At 33.3% G+C, this 18,408-nt stretch overlaps 1 protein-coding gene across 1 annotated transcript in view; it reads left to right on the forward strand.

The window, feature by feature from the left end:
• The first annotated feature begins 2,808 nt into the window (after window positions 1-2,808).
• Window positions 2,809-18,408, forward strand: part of rdx (BTB/POZ and MATH domain-containing protein rdx) — a 161,433-nt gene continuing 145,833 nt past the window's right edge. Inside the window, exons 1-2 of the mRNA XM_065363024.1 lie at window positions 2,809-2,975; window positions 3,343-3,445. Of these exons, the coding sequence (XP_065219096.1) occupies window positions 3,408-3,445 (38 nt within the window). The 5' untranslated portion in view covers window positions 2,809-2,975; window positions 3,343-3,407. The remainder of the gene's footprint in view (window positions 2,976-3,342; window positions 3,446-18,408) is intronic.

The following is an 18,408-nucleotide window of genomic DNA, read 5'->3' on the forward strand; positions in this document are numbered from 1 at the left end:
GACGATGGTTTGTTTTTGTTATTTTAATATTGTGAAATGATTGCGAAAGTTTTTCATTTTGCTGTTTCATAGAATTATTTGTGGTGTGGTAAAAATTTCATTGAAAGGGGGGGAGAGGGGGTATAATTTTATGCATTGGTTCGAACTTGAAAATGTACAGTAGACTTCCGCTTATCCGGACAGCCGTATTATCCGGACAAAAAGAAATTCTCCTTATTATCCGGACTTTTCGATTATCCGGACAAAATCTGTATTATCCGGACAAGCATACACGAATTACTTACAAGTACATAGTCAAAAATTTTTGTGATCTTTGTGTTTGGTGTGTTTTTCTTTATTTTGTGAAGAAATAAAATTTATCCTTTGCACTTTTCATTAAAAATTACAAAAATACACCATTATCATTAAAAAAAAAAGTCATTTTCTGCCAAAAATTCAACCAAAAACATATCAATCCGTATTATCCGGATTTTTGCTTATCCGGACAACCAAATTCCCCAGTTAGTCCGGAAAATCAGAAGTCTACTGCAATTGTGATCCTGAAAATTTGTATCTTTGCTTGGTAGTGGGGAGGGGTCAAATTACAGCAGAAACTCAACGTAGTCAGATCAAAGTTGGGTTACTTGGAAAGCCAGAGAAGCGGACAGGCGGCCTTGAGAGGCCCGACAGGCAGAACTGGCAGATAGACAACCTTGAGAAGCCAGACAGACAGGTCAATGACCTTGTGAAGCCAGACAGGAACTCAGACAACCTCGAGAGGCTAGACAGGTAGGTCAGTGACCTTAAGAGACCGGAAAGGCAAACAAACGACCTTGGAAAACCGTACTGACGGGTTCGTTAAAGCCAGTTGTTTTTTAAATTTAAAAAAAATCACTCATTTTACAAAACAATCCAAAATTTTAATTTTCTTTTAAATTTAACATAGGTAGGTAATTAAGTAGGCATGGTTTGGATCGAGTTGGCATTAATCTAAGTATAGATTAATTTTGACCGGATGGGTGACCCTGAGCCCTGAAGGTGTTTTAGGGGCTTTCAAAAAATAGGAGGATAAATTTTTTTGTAAACATTTTAAAACAGAAAAAATTAACAAAAACTCAAATTTGGATTGGTTGTGTAGTCGGGCGTCTTTTATAATATACTGTGAAAAAAAATTCTGCTGAAATGGCAAATTTTGGCGGGAAACCCTTGAAAAATCAGTTTTTTGCATTTTTGAAGGACTTCTACCGGCATGAAAAATTTTGAAAAGAATTACCTATAATTATGTTGTAGGTAGGTACATACGTATAGATGAGATACATCAAAAATGTATATATTTTTTTCATAATTGCACCTATGAAAGAAGTGACCAAAACGCTGTTTAAAAGCTAAAAATGCGTGTTCTGTCCATAAGATATGCTTGAAAAAATTTCAAAAAATTTTCATAAGTAAATCTTGATAGTATCCAACATTCCTGCAAGTTTGAAACAAATCGAGTAAAAACTGCCAAAGGTAGAAATTTTAAACTAAAATTGCAATTTCACCCCTTCTGAAGGAGTTGCAGTCGTTGGAGATGATTTGGCAATCTAATAATTTTATTACACGGGTTGTAGACCATAAGGAACAACTTCTACTGGTTAGTTTCAAAAATCCGAGTTCGAGGGCAGGGCAAGGCCAAATACTCAAATATCATATTTTATCCGGATATATGCTTTTTCAATAAAATTGAATGAATTAATTATCGGTAATTTCTACCCACACCGACCATTTTAACATGTTTTTAACACTTTCGCATGCAATTTTTACCAAGTTTTGCTATTCAGGATTTTCTTCTTCAGTTTTTTTGGTTATGTACACTTTTCAGTGATTTCAACAGATTTTTCCTGTTCGTAACAGGTTTCAACGACGTCATGGGCATTTTCTGAGGAATTCCATCATGATGAAGTTGAAAGTTGAAACCTTAATAATCTGAAAAGTGAAAACCGAACTTCTATTGATAAAACCTTCAATTGAATTGAAATCGAATACCAAACTTTTATTCAATCGGAGTTTTCACATCCTCGTTGACCACTTCTAATTTTGATCATTCCCTTGTTAGTTCAAAAGTTTCAAAAGCAAATAAGATGCCTGAAAGCAATACATAATGTCATCAGCTCCTCCTCAGAGAACGGCAAAAGGAAGAAGCAGTCTGCTAATATACTAAAAATCAATTCTCGCATAAGTTCGATTTTAATTCAGTTCAATAGCAACATTTTAGGTTTTACGAATACTTCGTAGTTCGTGCACCTATTTCCATTTTGAAAAATAGTTATTTTTGCGAATCATGCAACTTAAGTATGATCGAAATTCGTATTTCTTTTTCTATTTCTACACAGAATTTTCAATGTTGGTGAAATTGTATTTTTTTGTGAATCCAGTGTGATTCTCTTCTTCTGACTCTTCTTACCTCTTCTCAGCTTCAGACTTTTCAGAGGCTAAAACTTGAAAGAAATCATCCACTCTATCATCGTAAAAAATTTGTGATTAACGCCGGTTTGATTTCATACTTCATTGAGCAAATTTTCAAATAATTGTTTCTGAATCTGAAACTGAAATAAACTCAACAATGCATAATGCATTATAAATTTAATAACTAAAATAAAACAAAATAACCTGCAAAATTCTCAAAATTTCATTATTTTCATTTTTTTTAAAATGGAAAACCAACGAAAGTAGGTATCCCCATTCGAAACCTACTTTTATGGTAATAACCCGTAATTACCGTTATCAGCGGTAATTGCTGTTCAGTTACCAACTCTGTGACAAATCAACAAAAATATTAGAAGTCATTTACCTATTTTTTTATGATGATTGTGTATTGCTAATAATTTTTACTTGTTTTCATAATAATTTAATAATTAAAATAATTAGTGAAATTCGAGTATAAACTGTGTCGTATGTTATAACGCACGCGAGAACTGAGCAGTCTCCAGAGAACGGATTTTCATCAAGTATTCAAGGTATTATCATTTCGCCATAACTCATTAATTGCTGACTCGCGTCTGCTCCATTTTTGTCCATAAATGAAAATACGATCGAGTAATAATGGGGTATTATAATCAAACTACCATAATAGCACATTCATCTCCCTAGTCATACGTTTTGAAGAATTTATAAGTTGATCAAGAGCTTAAAACTCGACATATATTTCAAGACTTTACAACTGATAAGCAATGTTGTACAAGTTGTACAGTATCAGTGGTCGCAAGATTGCAAGAAATTGCATACAATTACAGATTAAAAATATTGCATTACGTTTCGTAAACTAGAATTGAATGACATGGTCAACGATTCATTTCTAATTTAGAGCATTTCGTGTGATTTCAGAGTTGTGAATTGGACGTTGTTTTTTTTATCATCGATACCATTTCAGTTGACTGTTAAATACAACAATGAACCATCACTCAGCGGATAATGCTTCTTCATCTCAGTAAGTTGAATATACATAATAAAAAGAGTATCACTAATCGTACATAGTAATACAGTGTGCGTGAAACGAAATTACCGAATAATTCTTTATTCGTTTTGTACATACGACGAGTACATCGTATGTGAAAGTTATTGAATTAATGGCATCCACTTGGAATATATATGACCCCTATTTGAAAGTTTTTACAAGAGACGAAAATCACTACTAAATGGGAATAGCTTTAATTAACCGGATACCATTAAATTGGTCTCGATGAGTAGCCAAATGAGAAGTTTACTATTTTAATTATAATATTAATGAGTATACATAAGTTTACGTAAATTGGATTTGTCCAATGGGTCTATCTATATGAGAACTGATTTGCATAATTCGTTTTGTTTACGTTCTTTTGGTTCGGATTTTGGCCCATGTACCGATGCAGTTTTTCTATTTTGTAATTGGTTGAAAAATGGATTGTAAAGGTAAATGGTGTAAGATGACGACGTTTGGTTTGGGTTCATCTAGTATAATATAGAATATTTATAGCGTCCTTGCCAACGTTTATTTCTTCGATTCTATCAAACTAAATCATTTTAACGATCATTTTTCCAACGATATTGATTTTTTTAATGTATCGTAACAAGGTTGGATGATTTTTCGGTATTTTTGGGTGTTTTTTCAGCGCTCGAAAGATGTACATTATGGTATATACGATGAATATAAACAGATTTTAACCTTGCTAAGGGATAATTATTGTATTCGTCGATGGCCTAGTTCGTCGAACGAACGACTGAATGAATGAGAATGGTGTTTATTTAAAACCGATTCGTAAACCCGGCAGCAGGAAACATCTAGCCGAATTAGAATCGGTATTATAAAAGTTTTTAAAATATTTATACCCTGCGTGCCATTTAGATACACTGGAGGCAAGGTGCAGAGTAGAGTGAAAAAATAAACGGAAAAAACGGCGGCGTTTATGGGATTGTTAGCGCAACTTAGTATATGTGATACAAAAAGGAGGACAAGGACCTACGAACAGTTTATATGCGGTCTCCGAATTGCGGGCATGTTGCGGAGGTGGTACTGTTGCGACCTAATTCTTAACCCTTGCGAAGAGCTTTTTACTATATGGGTTATATCATTTTATTGATGGGTCTTTACCCTTTTTTTTTTCCTAATAACTTCATGTTTCCGGTAGCTTCGTTTTTCGTATTCTTTCGTGCAATTTTGTTTTGTTTTGATCACGATGTGAGGGTCAATCTCATCGTGCTATTTTTTTTCCTCCCTCAACTGTCAGAATTTTTACTCCGAAATTGTATCCCTGTTCAGTATCCTACTCTCATACTGTCGAATTTTGACAACCATCGAGTACATGCCACACTCGTAAATTATACTCAGATGTACGAACCAACGTTGGGTTAGTTGAGGGAGTTGTTAAATTATGGAGGACGAACGATGTACTGTACTACAACACTATTGTTCAACTTGGCAAATAGAACCCGCCGCCGTACACGCCTTTATCTTTGTTTTATCGCATCGATACGTATTTAGGTTCATTTTTCGTTCCACTTGAAATACCATTCGAATTATTCCGGCGAGTAGCGTCAAACTGTTTGTCGTTTTTATATTGATATTTCCCGACTAATTTAACGTTTATGTGTAAGCATGTCCGTGTTCAAGGAAAAATTATGAAATGTTAGCTTACGGCTGCTTGTGACAGATTACTTGCTTAGATCATGCAGAAGGTCTGGATGACTTCGTACGAGCATAATATCCTAGTCTCACTGGCAGCCGTGTGTTTTGGAAGCCAGAAGGCGTAATCGAGGTTGTACGTACAATTGACAATTTCTCCGATTCGATGGCTTATTTTTGATTCGGATGCAAAGTACGAAGGTCGTAGTCTGCAGGTTCGATGGTGAAGGAAATGAGCGAAAATTGGAATAAAATGGTGGGATGGTTGATTTGTTTTTTTTGGAAATTTCAGCTCAAGGATATCCAACACTTCCAACAGTGCCCTCATAAGAACTGAAAAGTAAAAATGAGAAGTTTGGATGTGAAATTTTTTTCAAAAATAGCAAAATTTAAGGGAAAAAATCAATAATGAAGAATTCACGAATCAATTATTGATAAACATTTCAATACTGTTCAATATTCAATTTATGAAAAAAATGGGGTGCAAATTTCAAAAATGTGCTTTTTTACGATATTTAAACATTTTAAAAGCCCCCTCACCCTCCTCACCAACTCCAAAGCTGTATGTTAAGATCAATATTTTGTTTCTGGAAACCGAAAATTAGTCATATTTTCACATTTTTGCGCACATATTCTTTTCCAATTTTACTGTTCCCTTTCTTTTTATTAATAATTTTTAAAAAGTTGTGAATTCTATAAATTTTTTTATTAAAACTGAAATTTTCAAAATTGAAAAAAAATCATTGGGAATTGTACCTACTTCAAAAAATGAGAAAAACGACGTAAAAACAGAAGAATCGCAAAAAATTGATACAATGATGTTGGAACTTCATAAAATATTATGCAAGTTGGCTAAAATATCAACAAAATCACTCTACTACATGGGATTGGGGTAAAAATGATTGAAAATAATGATACAAATTGATGAAATTAAATTTCGTCAAAATGGAGAGATACCTATATTTACAGAAAGTGGTTGAAGTTTTTGAAAATGACTATTGAAAGTTGTATTATTATACTTTCAAGAAATATTTCACAGATATTCTCAAAAATTGGAATAAAAATTCCAAAAATTTGTGAAAATATTGCTCAAGTTGGTTGGACTTATTAGTATGACAAAATTCCTAAATATGGGTAAACAGAAAAATATCGAAATTAGCATAAATTCATTGGAAATTGTTGTAAAAAGTTATGAAATGTGATCAAAATTGCCTAAAAATGACCAGAAAGTAGGTAACTTTACATCTAAAATAAATATTAAATAGCAAAAATACTGAAAATTATAGTTGAATTGACTTGGAAATTGATAAAAATTATGAAAAAATTGATAAAATATCGTTCAAGTTTTGTAACATAGTGAAAATAAAATCTGAAATTGACAAAAAATGATTGATATTATTTACAGGTTTTTTCTTGAAATTCAAGAACTTTTCTGATTTTTACCAGACTTTTGGGACAAGTCAATATTTTGGGCAATTTTTATCGTAATTATTAATAAAATTCTAACGACCTGTGTTATAATAAATTTTCTCAAAATTAGATTTTTTTGCAAGATATGGGCAGTTGTATCATTATTTTGCACATTTTATTTATTTTTCAACATTTCTAACCATCCTGATGTAAATTTTGAGCATTTATCATTTTTAAAAATTTTACATAGTTAATTTGGGTGATGATAATTATTTTAAAAGTGTTTTTTGTATCAAGTATTAGTAATTTTTCCCCCATTTTTACAACTTTCATAAGTTATGCATTTGGCTTCAGGACTTTTTTTTTAAATTTCATGCAATTTTGTCGATATTCCATAGGGTTTTTTATGAAGCTGGATCAATTTTTTTTGGTAAAATATGATTTTACATTACATTTTGATGAAGTTTTTTTCATTTTCCAACATGTTTAACCATCTTGATATCAGTTCTGAAAGTTTTTATGCCAATTTTCACTTATTCGAGTAATTTGTCTTTTTTTTTCAATTTTACTCAAATTTAATGTTTTTTTTTATTTTGTTTTTTTTTTCTGTATTCTTATTATTTTCTGCAACTTTGGTTTTTTCCCTTTCATTCCATGGAATTTGGTGGCATTTCGTAGGATTTTTCATAGTATTTGAGATTTCTGATTCATAGATTGATTTTTTTTAGCAAACACTGTCTGGATTTTTTTTTTTTTTTTTTTTTTGTGTGTGTAAAATATGAGCAGTCTCTTAACACTCATTTTGATAGGATTTCAATTTTTTTGTTGACATTTTTCAACAACCTTTATATCAATTTTACTAATTTTCAATTTTTTTTCTCATTTTATTCAACTCATACGTAAATTTAGTTTCAGAATTTTTATTTTAAATTTCGGGCAATTTTGATGAAATCTTTCATAGTATTTAAAATTTTTATTTCAGTTTTGTTTTAATAAGTATAAATATTTTTTTCATGATGAGTATTTGGATCAATTTTTTTGAATTAATTTTTCTTCATTTTACATCGTTGATTTCATTTAAATTTTTTTTGACATGTTTAATACTCTTTATGTTGATCTTTCTTAAACGGTTTATTTTGATATTTTACAGTTTTTTTCGTTTTATAATTCTTATGTTTTCCATTATTTTATGCAACTTTCTTGTGCATTCAGCTTCAGCTGATTTTTTTTTCAATTTGAACCAATTTTATTCCAATTGAAAAATCAGGATTTATGTATAAGGCACATTTTTTCATTTATGGAAATTTATTGACGAATTTAGAGATCACCAGTATTTCAGAATCATGTAAATTCCAAAAATTCATAACCCTACTAAACAACATCAATTTGATAAACCAAATCTAAAACCCTCTCCTCGCAAGTATAATATAATCTTACTCTGAAAAAAATTGAAGTTTATGGTTTTTTAAGTTGAAATTTTCGAAATACCCTTCTTTTACTTCTTCTCTTTGTATCTTTATGTCGTTGTGGAAAATTTAAATCAAAATCATAGTTTTACTCGTATTTCAAGACGTAATAAAACAAAAAATAATGAAAAAAACAACACTGTATTCTCTAAACTACTCGATCCACAATAAACAGTATTTTTCCAACATGCTCAACACGTGTTGCCCTTAATGCCCTTATAGTAATCAGGAAACCCTGTACAGTGTACACTTTGAAGAGGCTCATTAAAATCATCACGAAGAATTGCCACATAGATTCGACAAAATAGAGAGAAAATCTACTGTTGGTTTTTTAAACTGCTCTAAACAATATCCATTAACATCCATTAGTCATTCTTTTTCCTACATAGCCGGGAAGTATGCTCTTGCTCCTACAACAACGGAATACTCGTGTAATGGAGCATGCTCTAAGACAGTAGTAAAATTCAACATGTGAGCATTACGGAAATAACCTTATGACCGAATTATCAAAAAAACAGCTACAATAACGAGATGTTTAGGCCCCCCTCTTCTCTTTCAAAAAAAGAAAAGGCTTGCCCGATGATAAATATGTATCGTATATTTACACACTCTAATAACAGAGCCGATGACAAAATTTTTCAAAAGATTTGCGTAGGTATCATAATTGTACCGTGACAAAGAATTCAACGGCTAATAAACTTGGATAATTTTTCACCTCTTCTTTACGTAACGTGATGAACTCTGATGATGACGTATCGAATTCGAAATATTTACGCATTTTTTTAAACGCTTTATTAGTTACGTGTTTAATTACTATATAGTAGTATTGTTCGAGGGGCTAAAAAATTTCAATATCATACTACATAATGATGGAAAAACAATACGAATCATACAAAGTATAAGGAATACGAGTACACATCTATACTTAATCATTAATGGAAACTTGACGAGATTCTAAAGCCATAAAATTTAAGCTATACGTTGGTTGCTTCGTTAATTTACACTATACGGGTATATACTAAAATAGTTCGATAAATATTGACTACCGCTACCGCATCGATTGTGCCTTGAAAATAATGGTAAAAATCGATATAAGATGATTATTTATTTACACCATAATAATAATGTGGAAAATATCGCAGCACATAAAAAGCAGGCGGATAGGCGGATAGGCAGGCACATGGCTATACAAAAATCTATCTTTACATTATTCCTGCTCGCTTATTCGTAAATGAAGGACAATTGTATAGTATGTAAAATAATTGCTTCGAAAAAAGCACAGCACTGCACGCCATACTACCGTACACCGTGATCAATTAGTTGGCAAATTTATACACCAACGAGTTAAATTGTATAGAAACAATTGGCCGTTTGGCCAGCTGTACTGTACGTGGAAAAATTTTCATTGGCATGGATTCATATAAACTTATATAATTTGTACAGACGTATGTAGCATGTACATACCGAAGAGATGTTCTATATCGAAAATTGGACCCGATCGTATCTGTATGAAATGGGCCAATTCGAGAAAACGATCATTTGATTACATTTTACAGGTGAGGTCAATATGGAGATGATTGTGAACAGATTTTATTTTCAATAATAGATTTTAGGGTGTACTTTATTTATACATGGTGGAGGTTTTTTCTCGTTTTTATTCACTCCCACATCCTCCAAAGTTGTTACTTCGTTGAGAAAATCATGTCATGAAATTTTCAGTCCCCTTGGTAAAAAAATTAGTGGTGCCAATGAGCTCTGGTTTTCTTTGGACAATCTTGGCAAGAAGATGACTGTTTGACAATTTTCTCCAAAAATGGGCACTTTTTGATAATTTTGGCAAAAATGGATACATCGTGATTGTTTTCCCAAAAATTAATGCTATTTGACAGTTTTTGACTTGGGCAAATTTGGAAGAAAAATAACCAGAACCTTCTGAGCAATTTTGGCAAAAAACACGACTTTTGGAACAAAAAGAGGATTTTTCAAACAGATAAGGCGAATATCAATTCTTTTTGGTGGTTATGGGGTGGAAAAGGGAAACAAAAAATTACGGACTTACAACATTCGAGAATTGGCGTGCCCACAAAAAAGGAATAAAAAAAGGTCTGTTTAAGAGTATTCTGCCAAGTAATATTTTTTCAATTTTTTTTTTCATGAAAATTTTCAAATAATTTGTACCTGCAGACATCAATTTTACGTCTTTTCTGATATTTTTCAAATTTGGGATTGGGGGCTTAATACAAAGGGGACTGAAACCATTTGGAGGACCAAGGGAGGGTTTTCCTTGAAAAATATGCTTAGAAAAATTCTGCTCATTGAAAAATTTTCAAAAAAAGTCCACAGACATAAATTTTTTATATTTGTATATTATTCTTTCTACATTTGGGGGCTTCATACAAGAGAACCGACATAATTTTGGAACACCATCAAGGTTTTTTCTTGAAAATAAGGTTTTGTAGAACAATTGTCATGTGGAAATGAGATATTTTCAAAACAATTTCTCTGATTTTGATTTATTCTCATTTTTGGTGATTTTTCCAACTTTGAAGGCCTTCTCATTAATAAGTAAGTTCAATATCGTTTGATGAAGGAGAGGAGAAAATTTTTTCTTGAAAAGGGGATTATTTAGAAAAATTCTGATGCAGAAACAAAGAATTTTGATAAATTGAATTTTTTTGATATTTTCAATTTTGGGGGCTTCTGGCACTACTGTTTTTGCAGATAGGGGAAAAATAAAAAAAAAAAGGAACCATTTTCTCACCCGAGGTAACAACTTTGGTGAGTGGAAAGTGAAAAATTCCAACTTTGCGAAATAAGATTAGAAAAAATGCTGCTAAAAAATATGATAAAATCCCATTGAAAAAAAAACAAAACAAAAAAACTTGCAATTTATTTCAATACTTATTTTGGCTCTTTTGAACAATTTTTACAATATTTTATAACTTTTTACACGATTTTTAAGCATTTTTATTTTTATTTCGCTGATTTTCTTATCAATTTTAGGAATAATTTGTAATATTTTCTCGAATTTTTGTTTTTTTTTGGTCACTTTTTTCAAACATTTTCAACAAATGTTTACGCAAATTTTGTCAGTTATACCAATTTAATGCAATTTTTTGATATCCCAAACAATGCAATGTAATTTTCCAAGATTTTCATCTCATTTCAGCTGATTTGCCATAGAATGATCTTCAATATTTTGAAGTTTTAACCAGTGACGTAACCAAAGAGGGGGGTGGGGCGATGGCCCCCTCCCCCCTTTCAAGCGAAAATTTAAAATAAAACATGCAAAAATGGACGTTTTTTTTTTTTGTTTTTTGGACCCATTTTTTCGAAAAATTTTCGCTCTCGCTTCAATCGAGCAATAATTTTACTTTCATTTTCATAAAATCGTCATACATCACAAAAAATTTTCTGAAAATTACATACATATGTAATTTTGATTTTTTATGTCTAAAAATCTGCCCCCCCCCCACCTTTGAATACGAATTTCAGAAAAACATCATTTCATGACTTCCTTTTTTGTCTAAATGCATCAGAAAATTCCTCAATTTTCAACATTTCATCAAATCATATTTGTTTGTCCTTTCCTCTTCCTCCTCGACTTATGACTTTTTATTGAAACATTGAATTCATTGCCATGACTCAACATACTAATTTTCATGACTTTTTTTTTTATTTTAAAATATCAGAAAAAGCTCAGTTTTTTGAGATTTTAAACAAATTTTTATTTTGAAACATGAAATGGTTTCTTTCACTTCTTTGCAATTAAAAAAAAATAATGCCAACTTGTTTATAATTTTTTTTTCAAATTGACCTTTTCGTTCTAAAACATTAATATTATGTATGTTGATATTTTAATTTCGTTCTGTGGTGGACTTCGCAATTTAAACCTCCTCCTCCCTCTTCCTTCCATTTTTCAAAAATTGTCACAATTTTTCGTCAACTTTCAACTTCTAATATATACATGGTTACAATGTTTTTCAAATCGTCACCTCTTTTAAATTAAAAACGAGTCCGAATTTACAAACTAAACTTATCTCCATCCACCAATATTGTAATCTACTCGAATCGACCTCATTCTCTGTACGTGTCGGTTGCTCAAAAGTAGCCAGAGCCGCAGAGAACTGGCACAAATAAATATGCTTGTGATAATGAGCGAGCATGAAACAGATGTTATACGTATAATATAATCTCTCTCTCCTTTTTCCCTCGATTCGATGACAAGTTGATACCTCTCTCTACGTGTTTCAATAAGCCGTGTTTTGTTTTCGACACAAATGACACAAGAAAGAAATTCGGCTGTACGAAAATGAACTCGCGCGAGCAGGAGCAGCTGGAGGCGATTTATTTCGCGATAAAAGAAAAATGCCAGGCCAGATTTCCGTCGAGTAGGTAGCGTGTAAGTTCGGTGACTTTTATTTTGAAAGTTTGCCAAATGTGGCCAAGTTCAAACATTTTGGTCGATGTAACGTTTATGAAGACCAACGCGACGATCTCCATCGTCATGTGTTCGAGTATGGGTATCTCTATCCATGTATGTAGTATTTACTCGCTGTTAATTTTTTTTTCGCCATTAATCACTCAATAATTATTCTGGTAAAAGAAATCGTCTTCGATGAGAAAAATTACGCTCGATAGTTTTACAAACGTATGTACTTACATACGTCTTATTTGTCATCGTCGTTAGGATGTTAATTAACGAGACGGTGTCCGCGTCCGCACTGCGCACGATGCGCGTGGTAATGGTAACCTTTTGTGAAAATTTTTTTTCAAAATGCCTAAAATCCTTGTGCCTAATCGACCATTGCCGTTTCGAAAATTACGTCAACTAGTGGGTGCGATCGGATGAAGGACCTACAAACACATTTTGCCGGTTTATTTAGCGTCGATCTTGTGTGCTGTTCGCTCGCTTCGCCGCACCTTTCGGCGGTCTTCGGTCGCTTCTTGCGTTAACGCCGCGCGGCGCGCGACGAGCGACGCGACGCACTCTCTGAGGTTAAACGGTGATAGTAAACCAGGTTAAAACAGATTTATTTAACTTATAGGTCGATTACAGAGCTATAAAAATATTAGTACGTGGGAGAAGCGCGAATTTACGTATACGTATACTATTCATAGTACACCTAGTACCATTACCATTACATACCTTCGGAGTCTGCTATATGCAGAGTATCTCACTCCCAGTCCACTCGCTCGTGCCCTACTCCTGTCTTCTACGCAGGGTTCCTCTCACCATACCGTACGTCATAACCTGTACTCACTTAATCGTTGGTCATTCTTTTTTGTGTGTATTTTTTTTTTTTACCTATATTATCGAATTAATCATCACTCTATGGACATATAGGTGCGCTAAATAAACGACTATAGGTAGGTATATTGGATTATTTCAACTTGCAGAACCGAACGATGAATTTACTTCCTTCTTTATTCGGTTCCCTCTCTCGTCTCTGATTTCGCCACGCCGGTCTGGGCTGGATTTTCTTACATGCAACAACCAGTTCGGTATTTGTTCATTTGTGTACAGCAGACGAAAACATGAATGAATTGTGTGTAGAAGGCGCGTGTATTCGCATATTTTACACGTGTAATCGTATCGTCTGTCTTTGTACTTCGTACTACGTCTGCCAAAGTTGTAAAATCCGCATACAGCGTGTAAACGTTTATGAATGATGACGATGATGGTGATGGTGGAGCAGCTGAGGGGAAGTGATTTTAATTATTTATGTATGCGAAAATTTCACGCGTATGGTTTGTTGCTGCTGGTTTTGGTAGCGGAACTGGTTGGACGAGGGATGCTGAATGATTTTGATTGGTTTTAATGATACCTACAGGTGTCGTACATGTGGTCATTTTTTGATGATTTGACGTGAAGACGAATTTTTTATTAGGTTAGCTTTGGTTTTTCTATGTATTTAAAGATGTCAAAATTTTATTTTTTAGAAGTAGGTAATAGGTATTATTCGAATTTAGGATTGATGCGATTGGAAAACAATATGACTTTATTCAATTCAGTCATTTTAGGAGTAATTTGGTATTTTCTTCAACTTTTGATCATATTTTTCACTGAAAAGTCACTTTGGTTGCTCTTTGTTCCAAAAATTACTTTTCCTCAATAAATCGATCTCGAAAATGAAAAATTGGAAAAAAATTAAAATCTTCGAAATTTAAAGCTGCGTTGAAAAGAAATAGTATTTTTGTTTTAAAGTTTAATTTTTTCTCCCTGACAACGAAATTTTCAAACTGGAACTTGAAGATAGACGGAGAAAGCATTTTAAAGACTTAATGAACATTTCAAAGGAGGACTGAAAAATTCGAGTTATATCCTTATTTTTTACATTCCAAATCGACTGATATGGATTCAAGCAATTTTGGAGCCTTCTGGGGATTTATAAATTTTTCAGTTCTCGAAAAATGCATTAAAAATTTGTCAAATCAGATGTATGAGACGGATTTTGAAAAATTGTGTCTAAAGGGTATTCCCGGTTAAGATAGGTGGAATGGCCCTGTTCTCAGATTCGGAAAATCATGATGGATTATTGTTGGGTACCTCCAATAAAAATTTTCGACCGGAATTTCCGACCCCCAACCCACCCCCCTTGGTCAGTATAGCCAAAAAACGCGTTTTTTGCGCGAAAAATTCGGTATCCATGAGTGGTGGGGATAAAATTCTGGTACCACGCGGAATGTGTAGGGAAAGCCTGGGCCTTTCAACACGATTTTTTTCAAAAATTTTTATCGTAGTGGTGGGGGTAAAATTGACAAAAGAAAACTTTGAAACGCCACAGCTCCGAACTGAAGGGTACTACACAAAAACTGTTTTCGCCAAAATGTGTCTTTTTACTAGTACTTTCTTCCTACTAATCCATGAAATTGAAATTTTGTCTGCAAAAGGCTCATATTTGCAAAAAACCCTAAAAAATACGTGTTTTTCGCGTTTTTTTGCAAAATTATGCAAAATATGCGAAAAATGTATAGAACAAAACATGTTGAGCGTCGAATTTTACCCTAGAAAACGTGTTCAAAAGGTTGTCAAAACGCTCATCTACTGAGCTATGCGCGCGCACACATCACATCTTTGGAGCAAAGTCATGAGATGAGGTATGGCACCTCAGTGTGCACTATCTGATAAAGTGATAATTGTCACGTTGGTCATGTCGCTACATAGTATGTGACGAAAAATCGCTACTGCAAACTTGTCAAAAATTCCTGCTTTTGCCAAAATTATCAAAAAAGTCACATTTTTGTAAAAATTATAAAAAAATTCTAACTTCTGTCGAAATTATCAAAAAAGCACTGTTTTTGATCATTGTTGAAAATACATTTTCTTCTGAATGATGTTATCAAAATCCTAGATAATATTTTTTGTAAAAATGAGCAAAAAAAACCTGTTGTTGTCCAAAATTTCAAAAATTCCAATTTTTTGACATAATTATCAAAAATTCTTGACTTTTTGTAAAAATTGCCAAAAAAGCACATGTTTTATGCCAAAATGTTCAAAAAATCTTATCGTCGGAATCATTGTAAAAAAAGTATCATTTTAGCCAAAATTGTAAGAAAAATTATTAAAAAATCCCAACTTTTGTCAAAGTTTCCAAAAAAGTCCCGTTTTTTGCCAAAATTGTTGAGAAAATACCTTTTTTTGGCGTTATCAAGAAAGTCCTAATATTTTTTGCAGAAATGACCAAAAACTTTGTTATTAGCCAAAATTTCAAAATTTCCTTCTTTCGCCAAAATGATCCTAAGAAGTCCGTGTTATGTTTTTTGCCAGAATTGTCTGCAAAGTTCTGATCTTGCCTAAATTGTCAAAAAAATCTCGTTTGCGTCAGAATCGTAAATTATAAGTTCCTTTTTTGTCAAAATTATTAAAAAACTCCTAACTTTGTAAAAATTGCCAAAAACAAAACTCCTGCTTTTTGCCAAAATGTTCCACTTTTTTGACGAAATATTGTGGGCATTGTGGGCAAAGGCCTTTTGCTGATGAATTATTCAAAAAATTCTATTTTATGCCAAAATGGTTAGTAAAATCTCGTGTTGGCCAAAATAGATTGAAGGTACAGTTTTTGTCATTTTTAAAATCAATACTTGTAATTTTATAGGTATTTTTTCTCTCGATTTCTTTTTCTATTCATTTTCTCTAGTTCTCTTTAAAAATAGAAAAATTCTGACCCGAAAAAAATGTTTAATTATACTTGTAAATAAAATGATTGGTACCTATGTTTATCACATCAATCTTTGGATAAGATACACAAAGTGTACTTTTTTTATAGAATAGGTATAGTCCAGGAAAATTAGATGAAAAAAAAGGGTCATTGGGAAAAATGGGGGAGAAAGCTGAATTTTGGTATACTGGTTCATTTTTTTGTGCTGAACACGAATCCGATGAGTCCCCGGTCGTCCCTGGTGTGCGTTCTCCCCTATTGTGGATCTAAGCCCCCCAAAACCAGTTTTTTGCAATTTTCTCCCCCGCATTGCATTTTAGCGAGAAATAGGTGGTCGGATAAGAATCTACGTCAAATTTCCGATCTAGTGATATATCAACTTTCTTTCTACCCCCAAGGGGGGTGGAACCACAACCATTCAAAAAAGGGGGTTCCCCAAAAAACACATCAGGGCTATAGGCGCCTAAGAGGGGTGAAATGGTCCCCAAAAGCGTTTAACATGAAAGGTGGGTACCATAGAGAAACCTCTGCGCAAAAAATTTCAGATCCACACCCCCTACCCTTTTTGCGGAGCCCCCCTTTTTGAAATTTCAGTAGCACTTTTCTCAGCCCCATTTCAACCGATTTTGAAAATTTTTCTGGAAGTTATGTATATCCTTGATAGGTATTCACACAAAAATTTTCAACCCCCTCCCCTCAAATTTACCCCTCAAAATGGCGTTTTTTTCATTTTTTTATGCCTATTAACAATCAAGATTGCGAGGTACAATTTTGTAAACACGTTTTTTGGATGTATTTTTGGCCCCCAAACATCATATACTATATTAGAAATTTTTGCTTTGGTGCGCCGTGGTGAAAACTTGGAATAATGTATCGTAGGGGGGTGGGGGGTGAAATGGGAATTTTGAAAAAAATAACTATCAATGAGTAGGGTATCGTTTTCATATGATTCGATACCGCTGAGCACGAATATGACCTCAGATTTTCTGCTACACTCACCTACCCCTCTCCAGAGCCCCTCAGCCCCCCTCAATTTTCACGATTTTCGAAATTTTCGAAATATAGTTATTTTGATGATGTTGGTGTCGTTTTCATATGATTCGATACCGCTGAGCACGAATATGACCTCAGATTTTCTGCTACACTCACCTACCCCTCTCCAGAGCCCCTCAGCCCCCCTCAATTTTCACGATTTTCGAAATAAAGTTATTTTCGTGATGTTGGTGTCGTTTTCATATGATTCGATACCGCTGAGCACGAATATGACCTCTGATTTTCTGCTACAATCACTTACCCCTCTCCAGAGCCCCTCAGCCCCCTCAATTTTCACAATTTTCGAAATAAAGTTATTTTCGTGATGTTGGTTTCATTGCTATGGGAAAATTACATAAGTTCATTGTTATTGTACATAAAATTTCTCGTAGAATCAGCTACAGCAAGTGATGGTGACGATTAAGTGAATCACAAATTATCATTCTTTACTTTTTTTATAAGTATTTCGTTACCATATTTTTTTCTTGTGATTTTTTATGTAGGTAGTCATTGAATTATAAAATACATACCTACTCATACATACTCAAGTTACAGTTATCATGAATAATTATTATGCCACATATGCTCCGCAGACCTATACAGTCCAGTACACATACAGATTTGTTGCGTTTTCTGCGTGGAAAAAAATTGAAGGATCCACCCCCCTCGGGGGGAAGCCATGTGCTGTAGCTGATTCTACGAGAAATTTTATGTACAATAACAATGAACTTATGTAATTTTCCCATAACAATGAAACCAACATCACGAAAATAACTTTATTTCAAAAATTGTGAAAATTGAGGGGGGCTGAGGGGCTCTGGAGAGGGGTAGGTGAGTGTAGCAGAAAATCTGAGGTCATATTCGTGCTCAGCGGTATCGAATCATATGAAAACGACACCAACATCATCAAAATAACTATATTTCGAAAATTTCGAAAATCGTGAAAATTGAGGGGGGCTGAGGGGCTCTGGAGAGGGGTAGGTGAGTGTAGCAGAAAATCTGAGGTCATATTCGTGCTCAGCGGTATCGAATCATATGAAAACGATACCCTACTCATTGATAGTTATTTTTTTCAAAATTCCCATTTCACCCCCCACCCCCCTACGATACATTATTCCAAGTTTTCACCACGGCGCACCAAAGCAAAAATTTCTAATATAGTATATGATGTTTGGGGGCCAAAAATACATCCAAAAAACGTGTTTACAAAATTGTACCTCGC

The sequence above is a fragment of the Planococcus citri genome, chromosome 4, assembly GCF_950023065.1.
Source record: "Planococcus citri chromosome 4, ihPlaCitr1.1, whole genome shotgun sequence".
NCBI classification, from domain to species: Eukaryota; Metazoa; Arthropoda; class Insecta; order Hemiptera; family Pseudococcidae; genus Planococcus; species Planococcus citri.